This window comes from Larus michahellis, chromosome Z, assembly GCF_964199755.1.
Source record: "Larus michahellis chromosome Z, bLarMic1.1, whole genome shotgun sequence".
Taxonomy (NCBI): domain Eukaryota; kingdom Metazoa; phylum Chordata; class Aves; order Charadriiformes; family Laridae; genus Larus; species Larus michahellis.
Window position 1 is genome coordinate 22,181,754 of NC_133930.1, and position 22,483 is coordinate 22,204,236.

At 43.9% G+C, this 22,483-nt stretch overlaps 1 protein-coding gene across 10 annotated transcripts in view; it reads right to left on the reverse strand.

Moving 5' to 3' along the window:
- Positions 1-215: 215 nt before the first annotated feature.
- LOC141736129 (uncharacterized) overlaps positions 216-22,483 on the reverse strand; it is a 43,705-nt gene continuing 21,437 nt past the window's right edge. For 2 of the 10 annotated variants that reach the window (XM_074569873.1, XM_074569874.1), the window contains exons 3-4: positions 3,110-4,435; positions 216-2,249 (exon numbers count right to left, since the gene is read on the reverse strand). In XM_074569873.1, coding sequence (XP_074425974.1) covers positions 1,868-2,249; positions 3,110-4,269 — 1,542 coding nt within the window. In that variant the 5' untranslated portion in view covers positions 4,270-4,435 and the 3' untranslated portion in view covers positions 216-1,867. Of the gene's footprint in view, positions 2,250-3,109; positions 7,376-7,507; positions 7,592-22,483 lie in introns of those variants that run through there. The other 8 variants (XM_074569876.1, XM_074569875.1, XM_074569869.1 and 5 more) reach the window with 8 other exon arrangements.

Consider the following 22,483-nt stretch of genomic DNA (forward strand, 5'->3'; position numbering starts at 1 on the left):
GAATATTAAGTGGGACCTGAAGCAAATGAACCCTTACATAAGCATATGAACCCCTCGTGAGCCACTAGCACCTCGCTCCCATTTCTCCAGTCTGAGCCACTGTTATGTTGGAGAAAATCCATAACAATTTATTGCTGTTTAGACAATCATTCTATCACCCAATGACCCCTCCCCACCCGCAAAGGGGAATCGGGGAAAGCAAGGAAACACGAGAGTTGAAATAGAAATAGATTTAATAGGATAAGGCTACATAATTAACAATAATACTAAAGAACCAGTATTAATCCCGATACTAGTATAAGATATACAAGGATTATACTTGGCCAATTCTATCAGTAGAAGCCGTGCACTCCCAGCAGTGGACAGCAAATGTGGGACACTGCGAGCGCTGCGGCTTCAGGAGGAAGGGAAGGGCTCAGGGGTCCGGCACCAGGGCAAGGAGCTCTCTGGACCACGGCCATCAAGGGAGAGACTGAAACTACGCAGCAAAACTTTCTAATTTATATTGAATGTGACGTTCACGGTATGAAATAATCCTGTTGGCCAGCGTGGGTCAAGTGCCCAGGTCTTGCTCCTCCTCCTGCCTGCACCTGGCCAGGCTTGAAAACACAGAGACTTTGAATCCCACATAGCCTAACTGTCTATAAAGTAAATATTTTCCCGAATTCAGACACTAGAGTCTTCCAAAAGTGGAGTTTTCCCCAGCATTAGAAGATAAATTAGTCCTGTGTCAGTCAGCCCAGGACATTCCACCCCTTATTTCATACCATTTATATGTCACACTCAAGTTACTATTACATTTGTCTTCTACTACATATATATACACACACGAATGTATTCCTCTAAATCTATGAACTATTCCTCTGAAAGGTCCATTGAACTTTGTTAGTCCAAAACTGTAAATTCTATGGACTATACTAGTCTTTTAGGGTAGAAACAAGTGACGTAGCATCCACTCGGTTGTCAGATCAGGACCAGGCCTCAATATGGATGACCGACAGCTGGAGTTGGGTGCAGCAGTATGACGTGTTGTGCTCACGGCTAGCATGTTTCCTGTCGCTGGACACCATTTGATGAAGCTGGCTCTGGTTCCATTACCACTGTGTTATCCTGAAAAACACTTATTGGACACTGTTAGTATTATGTAACAATTAACACCATACCATTTAATTCAAGGATTCTCACCCAAAATCAGATCTCCTAAAGGTACACATTGAACCTCTCCATTCTCCTGCATACGTATGCCCTGGTCCTTCAGCAAAAGCAACCCCACGAGTGGGTCTGCCTTTCCCTGAGGCCAGGGTAACCTGGACCGTTTCACTCAACATATTCTTTACATGCACCACAGGGACCTTATCCCCTTCTAGAGTAGGTAAAAGCTCTGAATGAGCAGGACCAGCTCAGCTGGCAGTTCCCCTGGTGTTGACTAACCAGGTGGCTTTTGCTAAATGTTCATCCCACTTTTTAAATGTTCCAGCACTCGTCACTTTCAGTGTGGTCTGAAAACAGTCCATTGCATCATTCAACTTTCCCAGCGGCTGGTGCGTGATAGGGGATGTGATGTATCCACTTGATACCGTGCTCTTTAGCCCAGGCGTCTATAAGATTATTTCAGAAACGGGTTCCATTGTCTGACTCAATTGTCTCTGGAGTACCATGTCGCCTCAAAATTTGTCTTTCAAGGCCTAAAATAGTGTTACGGGCAGTGGCATGGGGCACAGGGTATGTTTCCAAACATCTGGTGGTTGCTTCCACCATTGTAAGCACATAGTGTTTTCCCTTGTGGGTTCGTGGAAGGGAGATATAACCTATTTGCCAGACCTCCCCATACTTATATTTCAGCCACTGTTCTCCATACCACAAAGGTTCAATCTTTTGGCTTGCTTAATTTCAGCACGTCTTTCACATTCACATCCATTGGGATCTGGCAACACTCATCTTGCCACTTAATTCCTAAAAACTGAATTTCCTGTGCAGGTCCCTTGACCTTACCTTGTTTGATGGCAAAACTGGCTTCCAGAAGGATTTGAATTACTTTCTCCCCTTTCTCAAAAACTTCTGCTGTATTACCCTGTATGTTGATGTCGTCAATGTATTCCAGGTGTTCTGGAGCTCCACCCTTCTCTCCAGTGCAGTCTGGATCAGTCCATGGCAAATAGTAGGGCTGTGTTTCCACCGCTGGGGCAATCAATTCCAGGTATACTGGACCCCTCTCCAGGTGAAAGCAAACTGTGGCTTGCACTCTGCTGCTAAAGGAAGAGAGAAAAAAGCATTGGCAATGTCAATTGTGGCATAACACTTAGCTTCCTTCAACTCCAGTTCATAGTGAAGTTCTAACATATCTGGGACGATAGCACTCAATGGTGGTGTGACTTCATTCAAACCACGATAGTCTACTGTCAATCTCCATTCCCGATCAGGCTTTTGCACTGGCCATATGGGACTATTAAAGGGTGAGCAAGTCTTACTGATCACCCCTTGGCTTTACAGCTGACGGATCGGCTTCTGGATAGGGCGCAAAGAATCTCGATTAGTGTGATATTGTCGCCAGTGCACAGTTGTAGTAGCAATGGGCACCTTCTGTTCCTCGACCCTCAAAAGCCCCACAATAGAAGGGTCCTCTGACAGGCCAGGCAAAGTACACAGTTGCACAACTGTCTCCGTCTCCACCGCCGCTACACCAAACACCCACCAGTAACCCCTCGGGTCCTTAAAATACCCTTTCCTGAGGTAATCTATGCCAAGAATGCATGGAGCATCTGGGCCAGTCACAATGGGGAACTTTTCCCATTTATTCCCAGTTAGGCTCACTTCGGCCTCCAATACAGTCAGCTCTTGAGATCCGCCTGTCCCTCCAGCAGCAATAGTGATAGATTCTTCCCCTCTATGATTCGATGGCAGTAGGGTGCACTGTGCACCACTGTCCACCGTGGCCCTATAGTTCTGTGGTTCTGATGTGCCAGGCCATCGAATCCACACAGTCCAATAAACTCGGTTATCCCTCTCCTCCTCCTCCTGGCTGGAGGCAGGGCCCCCCTACTTTTCACTAGAGGGCCCGCCGCTTCCATCCGTGACAGTTGCATGTCGTACATCAGGCTCCAAAGCCCACCTGTGCCTTCTGAGTGATTGGTCACTGGAAACTGGAGCAGCACTTCTCCTGGAAGAATCCCCTCTTTTGGTTGTTTTACTCCGCAACTGACGTACCCAAGTCTGTAAAGCTGAAGTAGGTTTTCCATCCCAGTTCCTCATGTTTTCTCCCTGATTACGCAGGGTAGACCACAGGGTATATCGTGATGTGCTTTGCTTCTCTTGAACAGGTTTAGTAGGGAAGCGTTTGTCCCCAGCTGAGATGCTGGCCTTGCCAAATGATTTCTTCAGCACTGAGACACTGGCCTGTGGGGCAGAAAGAAGACTATGTGCATAACGTTGCATTCGAGCACCCATCTCACCCACAGTCGGTGCCTCATCGTGTCTCCAGCAAAATAATGCCAATGCATTAACATATGCTGCTGGTGCACTCAGTAACCACTTGTGCCAAACAGGTCTGGTAATTTTGAGTGCATCTGAATCTAATGATGTCTGCAGGTTGCCCAAATCACTGAAAGTCATCTCCCACACAGCTATTTCCCTCAGATTCTTAATGCCTCTCTCAATAGTTGTCCACTTGGATGGGCGGTACATGATATTGCTCCTGTAGGGATACCTGCCCCTCACGCGTAACAGGAGTCGCTTCCAGAGGGTGAGGGATTGTGGTGGTCTTACAAGGCCCCTGTCAATACCCGATTTTCTAGCCAATGGTCCCAGACGTTTGACTTCTCTGCCATCTAAGTCCAAACTATCGGCTCCAGTATTCCAGCATCTGAGCAACCAAGTAATCACTTGCTCGCTTTCCTGACGGCTGTAATCCTTACGTATGTCTCGTAGGGATAATGATCGAGTCACTTCCTCTGTTACTGCATCGCCTAATGTTCCTGGTTGACCATCACTATCTGCTGGTACTGCACTTTTCCTGTCATGTACAGGGTCGACTGATACTGGTTCTGACTGAGTCTGTAGGTCAGCTGCATCATCCATCACCAAGGTCAGAGTAGATTTAGCACTCGTTGCAGCTGCAGGTCTTGTCATGAGAGCTAGCAGGGTCTGGACAAGATCAGGGTCTGTAGGGAGAGCTGGCAAGGTGTACACAGGCGCGATGCCTATCGCAGGGCTCGGCAGGGTCTGCACAGATACAGTGGTTGTCGCAGGGACTGGCGGTCTCTGCACAGGCATGGTGTCAGTTGCAGGGTTCGGCGTGGTCTGTACCGGTACGGTGGTTGTCACAGGGACCGGTGGGGTCTGCACGGGGGCGATGTCTGCCGCAGGGGCCCATGGCGTCTCCACAGGAACAGTGTCTGTCAGGGGGGCTGGCAGGGTCTCTACAGGACGTTTCCCTCTACTGCAGATCCAGCCAATGAAAAAGAACAAGCCCACAAAAATTAACAACAGAAGCACGATGATCAAAACATTTGAAGGGTATTCCAAACTCTCAAAAATTGTTACTATTGATGCCACAGGAATATACAAATCCTCAAGAGATATCCCCCACCTTGCTAAATGGCCCGTAATATAACTGAAGGCGTAATCATACGCAGTGCCTAAGAGAGTGGTCCCGCCACCCTGAGGTGAATCCGACCACAGCAATTTGCAAGATGCCATTACCTAACTTACAACAAACAGAACAATTACGAAAGACCCGATAACACAGCAAAATACGGCCACACAAAATAACAAGGCAATGTTTTTAACTCCACACTTAGAAATGATAAGCCACCCTAAATAAATGAAAAATGGCAATGAACTCTTGCACCACTCCCATAGCTGCCCACATAAGGCTGCACAGAGATACCAGAGAACTCCGTCTACAGCCCTGTGAAACAATTCCAACAGATCCATAATGACTGTTCTACAAATCGGATCAAATCTGTTTAAAACTCCAACCCTTCAGAACTCTCAAATTAAGGCCTCCAATTCTCCCAGCACTATTTGAATTAAGTGCAAATTATCATGCTAAGTGCCAAGCTCGTTAAAAAACCACACTGGGTGCCAAACTTTGTTGAAATACCACGTTGTGCACCGAATTCATTAAAATGGCTTGTTGGGTGCCAAATTTGTTAAGATATCACATTGGGCACAAAATTTGTTAAGATAACCGTGTTGAGCACAAAAATTTGTTACAATAATCACGTTGGGTGCCAAATTTGTTATAGTTGGAGAAAACCCATAACAATTTATTGCTGTTTAGACAATCATTCTATCACCCAATGACCCCTCCCCACCCGCAAAGGGGAATCGGGGAAAGCAAGGAAACACGAGAGTTGAAATAGAAATAGATTTAATAGGATAAGGCTACATAATTAACAATAATACTAAAGAACCAGTATTAATCCCGATACTAGTATAAGATATACAAGAATTATACTTGGCCAATTCTATCAGTAGAAGCTGTGCACTCCCAGCAGTGGACAGCAAATGTGGGACACTGCGAGCACTGCGGCTTCAGGAGGAAGGGAAGGGCTCAGGGGTCCGGCACCAGGGCAAGGAGCTCTCTGGACCACGGCCATCAAGGGAGAGACTGAAACTATGCAGCAAAACTGTTTTCCCCAGCATTAGGAGAGAAATTAGTCCTGTGTTGCTCAACACAGGACAGCCACAGATGCCACTAGGCCATGGAGGACAGCAGGTGAGCAGGCAGGGCTAATGAGGTAAGGTAATGAGCTACAGTTTCTCTCGACTATGCTGCAAGTATGGGGTAATGGGAAGCAGCCAGGCTGGTCCTAACGCCTTTCCTCTCCAAACCTTAACTGCCCTGTTTCAGTGATGATCTCCTGTAAAGGAATCCTCCAGAGTCCATTATGCTTAGCAGTATGGATTGTTTGAGTTCTGTATACCTTTGTCCTGTGTTCTTAATGTAGAACCTGCCCTATGGATCTTGTTGTAAAACTGGAGTCTTTTTTCTCTTCTTTAGAAAGGAGTGGACTGAGCATCCAAGATCCTGCAGATTGGAAACTGGCAGGACATGACCTGAGGCAGACTAGAAAGAGATGTCCTATTGCTAGCTAAAACACATGTGAAAGCCTCTCTATTTCTCTTTCTGTAAGGCCCTTCGGTGTCTTTGGTCTATAGCCAAAAAGAGACTTGGACATTATGATGCTGAATGTCATAGTTCTTGAGTTGTAGGCACCCAATGGCATTTCTAAGCTCCAAATCTGATCCATAGGTATGCTGGAAATTTGGCATCTTGGAGTGGGATTTAAGGAAGACAGCTAAATGGCGAGCTGCCAAAGCTGGGCAACAGCGCTGCCAAGGAGAGAAGGATATGTTTTAAATTGTATCCTTTACTGAGAATTTACTGTCTTACTCTGAGCAACAAATGATGCCATTTTCTAATCACTCTGCTAAACATTCTCCTTTCTCTGAAGGAACTGAAGTAGAGAACTTCATGATTGGCTTTGAGAAAGCCCACATTGCCCTGGTGCTCTGGACCCCGCTGCAAGCCTCTACAGAATGCCAGCTTGTCTCCATCAAGCTCTTTTCTTCATGACATTTGTAGAGGCCTGAATAAGCCAGGCTGCAGATCTATGATATGTACTGCCTGACAAGCTGTCCATTACCACCATTTTTCTTATACTCCCCTCTGTGCATGCTTGTTGTCTCTTTTTTTATATTAAGACCGTAAGGCTTTTAGGGAAGGATATGTTATTTTGCTCTTTATTTTGCTTTTTGGTCTTTGCATTACATTAGTTTGGGTCCTAGACCACTAGTTGGGGTCCTAGACCAGGGAAGAAATGCTGATCTTACTCTGTGTATGTTCTATCCAGGGAACTGATGCAGCGTCACCTGATGTGTAACCAGGAAAGCAGAAATTATGACTATTGGTCGTGAGCTTTTTACAAACAGTTTGTTGGTAAGGAATTACTTCCTGACTACCATCACAGGTAAATGATTTGGAAATCTGGAGTGGTGGGTGTTGCGTGAAAAGGGGCAAAGCGGTTTTAGCAGAAGATAAACCCCCTTGCGTTCTAACACTCCTCACCGAGGTGGGAGGCCAGGTGCGGCTAGGTTTAAATTCTGAGTGATGCCCAATTCAGCACTATCAGTCCAATCGCGTTTAATATGTATTAAACTATTACGATTTGGATACACTAATAGTGGACTGCACCTTCAGTCTAGTCGTGCTCATGAACCAGCACGGCCACTCTCGAGTCTTTGGTCGCGTTCAGTGAGAAACCAAAACGACTAGCTACTTAAAAAAGTGCAGTTTATTTAAACAACAGATATATAGGTTCTTAGGATTGCCGGTGATAAATACACTGTCTGCAAAGCACGTGCAAATGAAAGTATTGTTACATATACAAAACGCGCGACAAAGTTATAAACGATACAGCCTGGCTTTAAATGTAGAAAAAGAGAGTCTCTAGAGAAATTTCTAAGTTTCCCGAGGAAGCACTCGGTATAATCTAAGTCTTACCCAAAGGCGTCCCTATGGGGGGGAAGAGAGGCTCAGCCCGTCGACTGATCCCAGAAGTCAGTGATGTAATTCTTTATGATGGTGTCTTCCCTGGGTATCCCCCCTCTCTTGGGCTATTTTTATACTATTTGTTATCTTCAAGGTGGAGTTTGAGTGACTTTAGTCATACATACTTTTATCATGATTGGTGTAAATTTCTCTCGCTTCACAATTAAAGGTATAGTTTACGAGAAATTCAGGGCGCAGACTCAAGAAGGAGTGGTCGCACCTTGGAGGCGGGTAGCCTTCGGGATGGAGGTGTGTTTTGGTATTATAATGACATTATAATGAGCAAAGTTCGCACAAAGGACAGCATTTCATCAAAATTTGACAAAATGTTGGCTCTGAGCATCTAGCGGGCAGCTAATTGGCAGCTTATCTGTTTCATGGTATCATCCCATTCCTGTATCCGCTATACATCATAAGGTAAAGCCACGGAATAATTGCATCCCGTCCCGTACCTCATGTAGCTTATCAGGGAACCACAGATGTTGTGTCCTTCATGCCAGCTGCGGCTATTTTCTACCTCAGAAGCCTCTTGATTTTATACTTTTCCTTAATGTGTGAACAATGCTGTACTTTTGTATTTTTTAGCCAATTTAGTATTTATTCCACAGTGGGTAAGTTCGAAGAGTCTATATACCATGCACTGGGTATTCATATATGGCCAGACACCTTTACATCTGAGCAATTCTTTGTTGTCTGCTTAAACGGCAGGCAGTGGGAGAGAGAAACCTTTGAGAGTCTTCCCCTGGGATGTCATGGACTCTAAGATATCTGGGATAGACTTTGATTAAAACACTACCATGGCACTGGATGAGAATGGTGCATTAGTTGTCTTATGTGGTAACAAAACTGCTGCTAATCAACGGGCATATCTATAATGGCTGGTTTGACCTGTTTTGCTACTAAATAAATATTTGGCTTCAGATAATATTTAACATTAAAAAAGAAAAAACCAACAACATTAACTTTGTGGAGAAACAGCTGTGGGATGGTATCCAAAGGAAACTCTCCATGTCTATTTTTATATATATTGCACTGATTTAATCTCAGTTTTTGCTATCTAGACAGCCAGTTGTCTAGACTCCCTCTCTAGTCTGTGGAGAAAGTGCTAGATGGGATGAATCACCTGCCAGAGGTGCTGTCTTTAGATACTTGTCTCAGATGACACAAATGTGTCTCTGGAAGTGCCTGTTTCTCTCCTTTGTCTATAGGTGGAGGCTTATGACTATCCCAGGTAAAAGCCTAACTTATAAATGCACGCAGTTGAGTAAGAGCAACTCCACCCTTCCGTGTTCACACTCCTCACCTTTCCATCTGCTCTCTTTCACTGGAAATGGAAGAGCTTTTTAAGTCAGGAGTTGTATTCTGTGCTAAAGTGGGGTGGTAGCACTGTGCTCCACTTGCCAGCTCATTGTGGTCACCAGGCAGGGAAGGGAAGTCCTGGGCTCATGAGACACCTCACCTCCTATGAGAGTCAGTGGGAAGTGCCAGGGGTCCTTGCTGTGCTGGGTGAACCAGCACCTCCTGTCCTCACGGGGCTCGGGGTGGGATCAGCAATGGTTCTGCAGGTTACTGGTGGCTATTGTGCCAAGTACGTATGCACGTGCCACAAGAGAAGAATGAGTAGAGGAATGTGTCAGATTTGCCTAGGGTTTAGGTAATAGATTTCCAAGCATAAATAATGGGACAGACATGGAATAGACATGTTTTTTCATGGGAAGGATAGACTCCAGCAACATCCCTTCCTGGAGAGCTCCTCCTTTACCCTGAGTAATGCCATCTGCAGCAGACTCCTAACTTGGGTCCCTTGCAGGATGTGTGGAAGGAAATCAGACTGTAGCTGCCTCTTCCTTCTGCCAATAAAGCAAGAGTCATTCAAGTCATTCATTCTTGTGCTCCATGCAATAACAATCACATGTGGGAAAGTTGAGATGATTGCCAAATTTCAATTTTCTTAGCAAAAAAAATTAATAAACAGCACTGTGAAGCTCATGTAGAGGTAGCCAGCTTAACCAGCTGCCAAACCCTGCTCAGGAAAGACAGCAGATTAAAACAAATACATTATCACTCCACCTTAGCTAGCCCGCACCACAAACTTCTTTCTCTCCACTTGTCTGCCACTCAGACATTTAGACAGGCTGTCATTATCAGCCACCCGCTGCCCCAGCTTTGCCCCAATTTTTTTAAGCCCTACAGCACTGTCATTTGATGTGTCTGGTGAGAGAATTAAAGCAGATGAAGACTGAGGATACCACTCCCTTAGGTAATGATATATTCCGATTCCCTCCAGCTATCTTCCTGACAACTCAGTCCTCCTCATCGTGGCCCTACTCCCCTCTTCCACAGACGAGAGAATAATTAAAACTCCTTTACATAAGGCATGGCTTCATTCAACATTCAGCTTAGACTCTGTTAAAAAATGCTTGTGACAGATGGGGTATATTCTGTGCCATAGCAATAAGTTAGCTGGCACGCAATAGCCAGCAGGAAAAGCAGACAAAAATACCTGGCATGCAAAGGCCAGGAAGGAAAGGAGACAAAACCACTGAAGTGTAATGTACATTTGAAACACAATCTTAAATAAGGCTTCTTCAATTTAAACAACAAATGCTAGACCTTGAAATTATTGTGCAGGTACTATCCTGAATGCATTCAGCAGAGTTAAAACCACTGAAATATATCTCTTGATCCATCAAGTATGCAAGAGACCTTAGGATGAGAGTGAATGAGATGTACGGTTATTTTGGAAATACATCAATACTGCAAGTTAGGAGAGCTGCACCTTGGAGGTCAGCATGAGTGGGACAAATTTCCTTGCTCCAAACTGTATTGGAAAGCAAACATGAGATCTGTAATCAAGTGAAACACAGTCATTTCAAGTCACCTAATAAGGGAACTTTGGGAAGAAAGTTTCTAGAATAAGCAGTTTAAATACCGTCAGGCTGTCAAAATGTGCATCCTGGGTGATCCTGGAAAAGTTCATTCTCAGAACTTGTTCTTCCTATCAGCGGTAGCACTGCTTGTCTTCGGTGTAATTAATCACATGTTTAGATGCAGCATTTGACACTGGGAAGCTTCCTTTCTATCTTAAAAATGCAGGCAAGGGAATCTGGCTGTGACCAAAAGCCCCTACAAAACTTATTTTTAACCCACATCCAGTCATCCTGACAAAATGACACTCTCTCAAAAAAAGCAAAGCTCTCATGGCTTGCGATATTATCACAGCCTTGGAATGTGTGCACAGCATTAGTTGCAGAGTTACTGGTTTTTTTTCTTAATTGTGTTAAGTAGCTGGTCGATCACATGCTATCGTAACAAGAAAAACAGGTTTGATAAAATAGAACAAGTACGCCAGTGAATAGAAAATGTAATCATAATTACTTTTAAGAGATAAAATAGGCAAACATGAGATATAGGGCCAGAATAAGACTGAATGTGCCATGGTTTTCTTAATTATGTGGACATAGTTTCATGTTCCTCAAAGGTGGTACAAAGAATACAAACATACAGATTGTTCTGCTACCAGTTTTATTTTGCTACATATCGGGCAAGGCAACACACATGGCTCTAACACAGGCTGCAAAGGGAGCCCTGGCCACGGTGAGCCAGGGAACCCTGCAACATGCATTTATTCAATTCTACTAACTCCCCATCACTTTCAGTGTAACCTAAATTGTCCCTTTTATGTCAGGAAAGGGAGTCTGTCTGAGAAATTGAGCTACTCCTTTAAGAGTAATATCCAATAGAGCTGTCTTGCCTGGGCAATGAAGAGCACCAGCTGCAGGGTACTAACAACTCAAGTTTAAAAGAGGAAGGAGAATGGCAATACCCAGTAAAGGGGAAGAAGTTCTCACCATGACCAGACTTAAAGAGTGAGCACAAATATGGGGGAGCAGAAAGACTTGTATTGCGCAGATGTACCGAGGATCACAAAAAAGACATTTATTGTTTTTTGCCCAGCTCTTAGCTCTCATTTTTTACCTATAGGTGAAATGGGTGACTGTATGGTAAAAAGTGTATTTGTGAAGGCCGTAAATGCTTTACCTATCACATTGTCCTCAGAGAGTTAACCTGGGAACTGGAACAGCTATGCCATTGACTGCACAATCTGCTGAGAGGGCACCTGTACCTGAGGAAGGTCCATGAAGGCACGTGAAGGCTTAGACATTCTGTTGGTGCAACTCCAGCTGAGCTGGCCTGAAAGCAAATAAGATCTAAAAGGTGGATCCAATACATCAGTCCTGGGACTACTAACAGAGAGGAACTCAACCAGGGCTATAAGAAGGGCTTGTGTGGCTAAGGGACTGTAGCTGAAGGTGTCAGATGGTCCCAAATTTTGTGGGTTTTCTTTTTGGTTTCATGACCTTCATTAAGTTTTCAGGGGGTGTGGTTTAGATATCAGAGGTAATACATCAGTAATTATGCAATTGATTAAAGTTTATTTGCATGTAAAATCCTATTGCTGTTTCACCATATAATTTATTGAACTGTCAGATACTGTTTTTTTCCTGTTCAGTTGGTGCTGGTAGACATAACTTCGGGCTTACACGGTGAAGGGACAGGAGAGATCCAGCAGGAAGGTGGCTAGGTAGAAATATTGTTATCACCATGTGTGAGGTACCCACTCTGCACGCAGAGTTATATCTGTAACCAGCCAGTTACAGAAGAAAAAAAGAGAATAGACGATTCCTGGTCAGGAGGTCTTGCTTTAGTGGCTAATTGGAGACTCTTTCTGCCAAACACGTGAAGAGGAGAATGTATTTACCCTCTTACCGGGGTAGATGGAAGGTGGCTCCCAAGAATGAGGTCTGCTCAGGATTGGCTAAGGAAGAATGTCTGAGCTTGTGGATATGCCTTCTGAAGGCAGTTGTGCTGAGCAGATTGACCAGGAAACCGACTTTCTTTCATGTGTGGACTTTGATATATCCTGGTCAATAGTTGACCTTCAGAAGAGGTTTTATGGGAACAGCTCTGCTGAAGGTATAGACTTTAATATGGAAGACTCTAGCTTTCCTTGCTTGCATCTGTAACTAATAAAGGAAGAGGAGTCACTTTGCAACGTATGCACTTTACAGTCTGTTGCCTGTTATTCATGGAGAGACCTGGGACAACAAATGAGGCACTGAGCAGAGCCAGCCTAACCATTTGGAAGAACATTCACAGCAGGAAAAGCAGGGGGAGTGTGGGAGAGCATGGGATGACAGAGCAGCCTCCCTCCTCAAAACTGCTTTTGTAAAAAAACCCCGCTAGACATGGGTGGCCCTGACCCTTTTGGTTTTTCTTAAGAGAAATAAGCTACAGCAGAGCGCACTGCCTACCAGTGATTGGCTAACTATGCCAAGTGATAGGATAAAAGAAACACATTTAAGAGGCTATTTTTTAAAAAGAAAAATTTAAAAAGAGACCTCGTTTGGTATTTTTGTATGAGCACATCGATCTGTGGTTTGTCCTTTATAACATGAATACCATACCTAATTAAGCCTGAATGCATTTTAACACGTTTCTAGCTTTCTAAGCAAGTCAAAGATTTAAAATGGCACTCTGATGACAACCTGAGAATATGACTTTTCAGTAAGTTGTAGTAGTTTTGCTTAACTTTCCTTGGATGTATTTGAATGTATAATGCATGAAGTAAAATTAATGTTGGGATTGAGCGAACGAATGCTAAACGTCAGAATTTTCCAACTTTGGAGTGCAATATTAATTTGTCAGTGCTCACCTTGTATGTTTTACAGGAGAGAGCTAATGAACTGCCCTATGCTTCCATTAGGACGGCGTGTACCATATGGTGAGGATACCTTGGGCGTTCCTAGGCATATAGTCAGTCATCTGAACCATTCTGCTTATCTTAACAAGGCTGTCAGAGCACATTTGAGACCAAATGGTTTCTCGATCTGCCCGCTTGGTGTTACCTCTCTCTCTCCCCTTCATTGCTCCCCACGCACCTCCCTGGCTATGGTTTCCTTGCTCAAGGTTTTCTCTTTACTCCTTCCCCAGCTGCTCCATGGGCTCCCACAGCTCTTCAGCCTCCCTCCCTCCCCCATGTACCCACTTTAGTCACTTCCCCAGTTTCTGTGACAATCCCACAGCTCCTGTGGGCTCCCCCATTCCCACCTTTAAGTTTCGTTGCCTAATTAAAAAAAAAAAAAAAAAAAAAAAGTGAGAATTGAGAAATGAAATAAACCGCAAAACTCCGGGCAGAGTTGTGAATGCTTTGATGCTGATAGTGCAAAGCGTCTCAGCATGAGCCCAGCTGCGTAAACTGCCTTCTGCAGCGTGACTGGGAGCGTGTGCATCTGCTAATCCTGACTCTGCCTGCATCCAAGGCTGTGTTTATTTTCACTACAGAGCCATTACTCCTCCCCTTAGTCTCTTTTTTTATCTACCCCTACACAGTGACAGAGCAGGAGCACTTTAAGCCTCATAACAGAACAGTGTCAAGACAGTGACAGAGATTAATGTTGGCTGGAGTAAGAGTGAACCAGTGACAAGAGAGAGCATTAAAAGTTCACTATTTGTGATATATATTATGTATTTTTAAATATCTGAGAGGCATTTGGAGAGGTAGAAATTAGGCCTTTATTGATGCAGCTCTAGAAAGATGTAAAACAGTGCACTCAAAGAGGTAAAATGCTGCTGAAAATGATTTTGAAAACATTGTAAGGGGAAATATTGAATCATCATTCAGGCCCTCTTTTCTGTGATATGAACATTGCTGCCATTGTCGGTGACCCTAAGTCAGTATTGGCTAACATGACGTACAGTGGCATAAACCTCGGCGATAAAATCAGCTGGAAATCTTTTTAGAGATGCCACCCCAACTGCAATTATTTTCTAGGAGTGTTACCCACCTTCAGCTGTAGCCCCAAACCTGTCATTATTGCTACAAAACTCAGCATTGACCAAGTGGCAGCGGAAGAACCGAAGCACTCTGCGTAGTTCCAATCTCTCTTCCCCCAAACCTCTCTTCCCCCAAACCTCTCTTCCCAGTTCTTCTGCTTCTTGCCCAATAAAAGAGGTGATTTGAAGACCAGCTTATTTTTAGGTCGGACTTCTTCCCATCTCTGCTTAAGAAATTGGTAGTCATAGTGGTTTCGTCACCTCTGTTCTCACAATTGAAAGTGCTGGGAGGTGAAAGCTGTGAATGCAACCTGTGCAGACTGAGATGAATGCATAGGGTGGAAATGGAGAGAGCTGGTTCTTTCAGTCACAGATGTACTCAGCTGCTTCTTGACTTCCAGTGCTCCCACATAACAAGTGATGTGGGGACCTGAGCAAACTGATAGCACAAAATAATTCAGTGTCATGCTCTTGGGTCAGCAAGACCCATTATAAGGCAAGCACGGTGATAAACATGTGTCACGCAGGTAATGGAAAACTTTAATCCAGGTGAGGAGTCCTCTCTCCATTTCTCTTCTGCTTACTCATGCACTGTAATTTGCTTAGGCAATTGCTGTGTACACATAAACCAGTGCTGCAACATGTATGGCACCTGATATTTGTATTTATGCAAAGAAACATGACACTAGGAAAAAAAATATAACTGCTTATTCTAATCACATGTTATGCAGCTTGCAAGAGCCTGAACAGTGCAAAAATAGGGTTTAAATTCCCTGCAAGAAACAGGACAAGGATGCCCAGTTTTCTTCTCCCCTGACTGATTACAGTGCGTGTGGGATGCAGCCAGACACTGTGCACCCTGCAAGCCCTGGCAGACTGCCAGGGCGGGTGAGCGCAAATCCTTGGCTTGTCACTGCAGATAGATGCTTTCTCTTTCTCTAGAATGAACCATTTGTGTACTTGGTCTTTAGGAGTCCATGGTCCCTGGACACCTTGCTCTGCATCACACCATGCTTCTGGCAAAGCAGGACTCCAGGAAGGTAACACCAAGTGATGGAGTGAGAAATGTAGAATTAAAATACTTCTGTTTGGGGCAATTAGTATGTATACACCAAACAGATCAATCTCATTTCTTAATTTACTGCTGTGATTGCACAACTAGGTGTATGTTGGTGATCTTCTAAACTTGAAGGAGCATGTAACTGGTTTTCTGATGTGTATATACATAGGCAAGAAAGACAAAAGACACTGAGACGCTCTAGCATGGTAAGGTACGGAGCAACCTATATGGCTTGATACCCATGTTGTTTCAGCATCCAAAGGTGAGGTGGGCCTGGAATCTAGAGCAAACCAATGACCACCTGTTTATTAAATAGGAAATCTTTTTAATGACAATGGGTCATAGGAAGGATGCTAGAATTTCTTCCAACACTGCTTGTGCACCAGCTCAACACTAGTTTTGTGCACAATCAGCTTTTGCATCTTTTTTATTTATTTTACTTTTTAATATTTTATTTATAAAATTGCAGTTTCCTTACCAACAAATCTGGTGTTGAGCACGAAAAAAAAAGGGGAATTATTCAGGCCTCCCTTCTTTGCTCCCGCTAGGAGAAAAAAGAAAAGTCAAAAGCCAGACCTTAGTAGAGTAATTGTATCTATTGTCTTTGGGTCTTCTCTCAGGGGTCCCCATGACCCATCCCAAGTCAAGAATTTTTCCCTCTCAAAAAAAAACTTAAAGAAACTTTACTGTGCATTAGATATCATGAAACTAGTTGATGGCTCACGAATGGAAATTATTCCTCGATTTAGACCAGATCTTGCTGTTGAAATGCTGGTAAGCTGATACACTAAAACTGAATCTCTGTATGTTAATATGATTCAGACCAAAACACCTGTATTTAAAGAATGTATTTATTAAAGGAGTATTTGGGCTGGGTCTTGTTTTTCAGTGATGCAGAGAAAAGCAAACAAATTTTTTCCTCTCAAAACACAACTTATTATCTTTTCCAATTAATTTGCAATGTTGTTAGAAGATGGTTCTTATGACACAGAAGACAAGCATACCTGATCCTTAATGGGTGCTACCGTTAGTTGCAGTCCAGTCAAATCAGGAAGTACTGAAACTGGGGAGAGTCTAAATTCGGTGATGATTTAACTTGTTTTTGTTTTTTTTCAACTACTAGAGAAACACTTTTCACATCTCTACAGCATGGTTTTATACTATTTTTTCTGTGAGTAGTGTTCTAAAAATCTCTAACCAAAAGGAGAAGGAAGATAATTTTATTGCATAAGGATGCAATATCTTGCACCAGTTTGCGGATCTTTTCATACCTAGAAACCAAAGTGAAGGTGAGAAGGCCAGGCTGGGCCACCGTATACATGCTGCAGTTCTTACTCAAGCAACACTCCAATCCACCCTGCTATTATAGTGTTTTGTAGTATAACAGAACCTGTGGGTCAAATTCAAATTTAAACTTCACAGACTGCACAAATAAACACCAAAATAGAATCATAGAACCATAGAATAGTTTGGGTTGGAAGGGACCTTAAAGATCATCTAGTTCCAACCCCCCTGCCATGGGCAGGGACACCTCCCACTAGACCAGGCTGCTCAAAGCCCCATCCAGCTCAGATCCTGTCCTACAGGTGTCCTACATTTATGACACGGTGTAACAGCTTTTAGTGAAAGGAGGGTGAAGGGGGCAACTAAATGGAAAACAGCGTACGCAGGGTTTGCACAGCAGACAGGAATCTTCTCACCTGCTTAGTTGCTATCAGCTGGCAGTTATGTAGTAGCTGTTACAACTTCAATCACTGTAGTTATAGGTTCAGTTATGATTTACTTGCATTATTTACAATGTTCCAAACCCTCAGCTAGCCCTGCCAGAAGATGAATGGTTTTAACAAATTTTTCAGTATGTACGTGCAAATTTTAACAAAGTTTGAATGAAGTAAGGCTGAAACAAAACTGTTCTGCACACTCCTTTTAAAAAATCCTTAGGATGGCTACGACATGCGTGAGAGTTGCTTGTTCATTTTATTAATGCCTTGATGGCAGCGTAGCTCTGGGACTGGCACTGAGTGCTTCAGGCACATGGACAGTTGGTTGGTTGGTTGCACAGTCCCCAGTGTGCCGGGAGATGTGCCGGGCAAGCACCGGTGAGACTGGAAAGGAGCAGTGTCGGTTCCATGTCAACCAGCTGGGGTGTGAGACCCATACTACCTTTGCCTTCACTGGAGGTCTTGTGCAGATTCACGCTACCCGGAGTGTTCCTGCTCATGCTCTTCTTTACCCACATGCTTGTGTCGCCAGGGTGCCCACCCTCCTGCAGGACCAGGGGCGGGTTACACTGCAGTCAGCAGTTTTCCCTCTAAACTGGGTTCAGCTTTTTTATACTTTTTGGGAAAAACCCTTGACTACTGCTTGGGATCTCCCCACTTCTTTCAGCTAAAACCGAACGGATTCTTTAAATACTAATGCTACGCTTTGGGTTTTCCAAGTCCCCAAAAGGGACACTAAAACAATGTTAAACTTGCCTTGCTGCTGTTCCTAAATGTCTGGCTTGAGTAGCGAGAGCAGACCGGTTTCACTTGCAGGTTCTCACTGATGAACACTTCGTTATTCTTCTTTCCAGAACAGCAGTATTTTTTTCATCATCACAGTTGTTAGGTTCACCTCATTGTCCTTCTTCCACCCTTTCTAACATTAAAAATAACAATAAACTTGAAATGTGTCAATGAAGAACAGTCTTTTTCTCTGTTGTCCCATCAGAGAACTGGGACATGGTCTAGTGCGTGATACCAAAAGTAAGGAAATATAGTAATTGATGTAATGCTTTTAACAGTCTCCTGGTTTTATTAAATATTTTTCTCCATTTTTCATGTGTAAGTCATAGGTTTTTTAGCATCATTTTCCACACTTTTACATACTTACTGAGTCTTAAGACTGTTGTTTTATTAATATGACAGATACTGATGAAATAGAAATGTGGTACTTGTGCATGGTATAGAACCAGAAGTGGTACACAAAACTGGCATAGAAATATTGTATATTTATGTAATGAATTTTTGTTTTGATTCTGATAACATCTTGTAAAAATCAGGGCTAATGCTGTTCTCATGAAATTTTCCACAAATTATCTTGAGGCACGTATGGAGTAATTGGGTGTTGAAAAAAAGTGCTGCAGAAACAGCTCTAGACAAGTACAGTCTGTATTACTCAGGAAGTTGTAACATGTAAATACTTAAAGTGCATCTTTGAAATATAATGATACATGAATTCCTAGTCTAAGCATCATCAACACAAGGATATTTATTGGCGTGGGTGGAAACAGTTTGGAGATAGGGAGCTTGTTTCTTTTTCTCTTTGTTTTGTTAAAGTGAAATATGGCACTAAAAATACGATGGGGAGCCAGTCTCCGCTTGGAGAAATCCAGAAAGTCCTCAGCCTTGTCCATGGCCTGTCAATGGTTTTGTCCTGTTGAGTCTGGCTGGAAAACGACAACTTTGACTATGAAAAACCTCAAAGTGTCTTTTATTTCTATATTGGCACCTGATAGTTCCTTTCACATTTTAAAGGGAAAGTGTAAAACAGCACTTTCCAATAAAAGGAGAGAAGCGAAGTGAGATGAGCCCACAATGACGGGTTCTGGGGAAGTGCTGGTATTTCCGTGCACGGGGCGGAAAGCGGATCAGCCTCGCTCCTGCAGCCCAGCCCAGGCACCTCTTGGTTAGTTCTCTAAAGTGGAATATCTCTAGCAGGAAAGCAAGAAGGACAGAGTATGGCTCCGCTGGGGAGGTGGGAAAACATTTTTGCTCCTGATGCATCCGACCCGTGCAGGGGCACCCCCTTCCGTGTCATCCCACAAAATCCACCCTGGCTTGGGGACGCCCTTCACATTTCTGTGTTGTTGTTGCTGTTGTCAAAACTGTGACATTCCTGGGAAACATTCAGTTCAACCAACTGTTATTTTTAGATGGAAAAAAGCTTTCCTCAAAAATGTTTCCACCTGCTGTGCAGAACACTTACTCGCTCCTCTGTGCACAACGCAGTCGCTTTGGAAGGGCAAGTATCGGCAGTCTGATACTTGTGAGATTCTTGCCCTGGCCTGGTACCCTGTTATTTTAATTGGGCAAAATAGCAACACAAAACTGAGGGGACTGTTATGAATTATGTGAGCCCTTCAAGCTGCCACTCACTTAGAAATCAGACCCTTTCTAAGCCCTTATCTGTACATAACCTAACTAAAAGATACTTAGGGTGGTTACTGCTTAAAAGGGAGATACAAATTTATATCAGACTTCCATGTGAATATTTGCATATGTACCCCCATTTGCATATATAACACACATACACAAAAATAGCAGAAAGGGTTTTAGCCCAGCCAGGGAACCTTCGCACTTCCCTCAGTGCAGCGCACCACACGCTATAACACACACACTGGCTTTTTGGTGGATTATTCCACCACATAAATCACAGCACCGAGCTACCACTGCAGTACGCAGCTTTCTGTAAGGCAATGCAGAGTACCCACGTCAGGATCAAGGTTGCCAGCTAATCAAAAAAGCAGTTGTTTGCCAAAAAACCGGGCATTTTGTCTTCAAAATTCTCAGAATTAGTAATGCTGCTGACATGTCTGACAGATTTACAGGAAGAGGAAACTTCCAACACTTGCCTATGGACATTTTTAGAGATAAAAAAATGTTGATTTGATTTCTTTTTTTAAAATTAAATAGAAGCATACAACAAATGACTATCATAATTTAAAATACCGCTGTCTTTGTAACAACGCAGAGCAAAGCCTATTGATGCCTCGACTGCTCTGACAGAAACATATCCAGCTAGGAGAGGACTTCCAATGAAAAAAAGAGGATAGCAAAGGTGTCCATTTCCATTAGACACCAGCTTGCCAGGAACCCTTTCTCCCACCGGCGCAGCAACTAGGGCTGAGTGAGCACCACTGCTTTCAAGCCCGACCAAAACTGGGGGCTTTCACATGTAGCTGGACCTCCCACATCCTCTGCCGAGCACGGCACTGCTCCAGAAAGGTGCCCCGGAGGGGCGAGGAGGGCTGGCAGGCCAAGAGGGGCAATTTAGCCTACTGTAAGACGCTTTTCATAGAATTGCATGGCAATTGCAGAAAATGCGTTCTGATTCAGTATTTAGGTTGTAATTGGATTTACCCAGGAAAATGGTTTTGGATTTGGTTTGACAGGGTTTGAATTGCAAAACAAGCCCTGCAACTATATTAATCAAGTCAGCCTGCTATGAGCATGACAGCCTGTTTTGCTACAGTGGGACTTTTTTGTTGGTAGGCTCAAGTGCCAAAATAAGCAGAAATGATGTGCTTATTCTCCAGGGGCAAGTATAGGCCAGTGTGTTTTCAGTTCACCATTTGAAGGCCTACCCACAAAATGATACAGGTGTCGGCCCTCTCAGGAGCTCCCTGCAGCATGGGAACTCCTTGCGTGTGCCTGTGGAGCAGACAGCCATTGTCTCCGGCTGCAGCCCCCCTGCATGGGAAAGCTCAGTTTGGCTGTGTGGCTCCTTCATTTTCTGCCTTTTCAGAGAGCCTGAATCGCCACAACCCCGTAGCTTGCGATCCACAACCAAAACTGAAATACGTCTAGAGTGGGGATGTTTGCTTAGGGCGCACTGGTGCTGCCCAGCCCAGCAGAAGACCCCTGACGGCAACACGCTGTTCCCCTTCCCAGCACTGGGGCCAGGGAATTGCTCTGGCAGCCATTTTACCCCTGTCTGAAGGACTCCACGCATCTTCCTCTACTACATGCTTGGGAATTCATAGAAGCATAGAATCATTTTGGTTGGAAAAGACCTTGATGATCATCATGTCCAATCATTAACCTAATACTGCCAAGTCCACCACTAAACCATGTCCCTAAGCACCACATCTACACGTCTTTTAAATACCTCCAGGGATGGCGACTCAACCACTTCCCTGGGCAGCCTGTTACAGTGCTTGTTAACCCTTTCTGTGAAGAAATTTGTTCTTATATTCGTGCGCATGGTGTGAGAGGTCTGTTCCTGTGCTGGAAAACTACATAATACTCTCTCTTCTTACTGCATTATAAGGAAAACTGGGGAGCTAGAGCCTGTGAGTGACCCAAGAGGAGGTAACGGGGCCCACCCCCACTAAAAAAAATCAGACAACACTTCTCTAACATAATAATAAGCCCTTATGTAAGCACTTTTGATGTGAATGTTCACAGACAAGAAAAGATCTTTGCCAAGGTCCTGTCCTGAACCCCTTAATTAAAGGAGTAGTCCTGTTAATTTCATAAGATTACTTGCCTAAATATGTACCACTCCTGTGAAGAAAGTGGTGTATTATTTAGCCCTAAACAAATTAGGCTATGCTAAGCAGATTGACAGGTGAGGAGACCATTAAAAGATGAAAAGGCATCACAGAGTCTGTCTTGTTTTGGATGTTTGTTTGATTATTCTTTACAAGGGTACAGAGTGGAAGACTGTCACTTTTTTTTTTTTTTATCAAAAGTAATCCACCCCTCTCCTAACCTTTATTTTAGGAGGCTAAATAAGCCAATTTATGGAAATGTCTTTGATTTGCAACTTCCTCTCTGAGAGCAGTTGCAGTAGGTCCCCAGGGGACTCTGTCTCCAGAAGGCCTATGTCCCCCAAGTACCTCGGCCTGCTCGCTCTCCCGCGTTCCTCCGGTGGTGCAGGGACACCTGAGATCATCTAGGAAGCTTCTCCCGCTGGACCAGACAGCCTTCTGGGAGAGATCTGTGCTGCTTCAGGCCAAGCTGGATAAGCAGCAGCTAGAAAACAAAACCTCCTCCAGCAGTATTTAGGTGCGCTGGTGGCATTGTAAAATAAAAATCGGAAAAGGGAGCACAATCATTTCTATTTAAATTATGGTTGCAGTTCCTCATAATTTTCTGTCTAAAGGCACATTTTAAAAAAGTTCAGGCAATGTTTTTTTTTTTCTGCAGAATCAGCTATAGGGCCTCAATGCTGGGGTAGAAACAGAGAAGTTTGCGCTCAGCCAGACAGCAGAGTGCCTCCGCGTGTCCCCATGAATTTTGGGTTTACTTCAGCTGAATGATAAG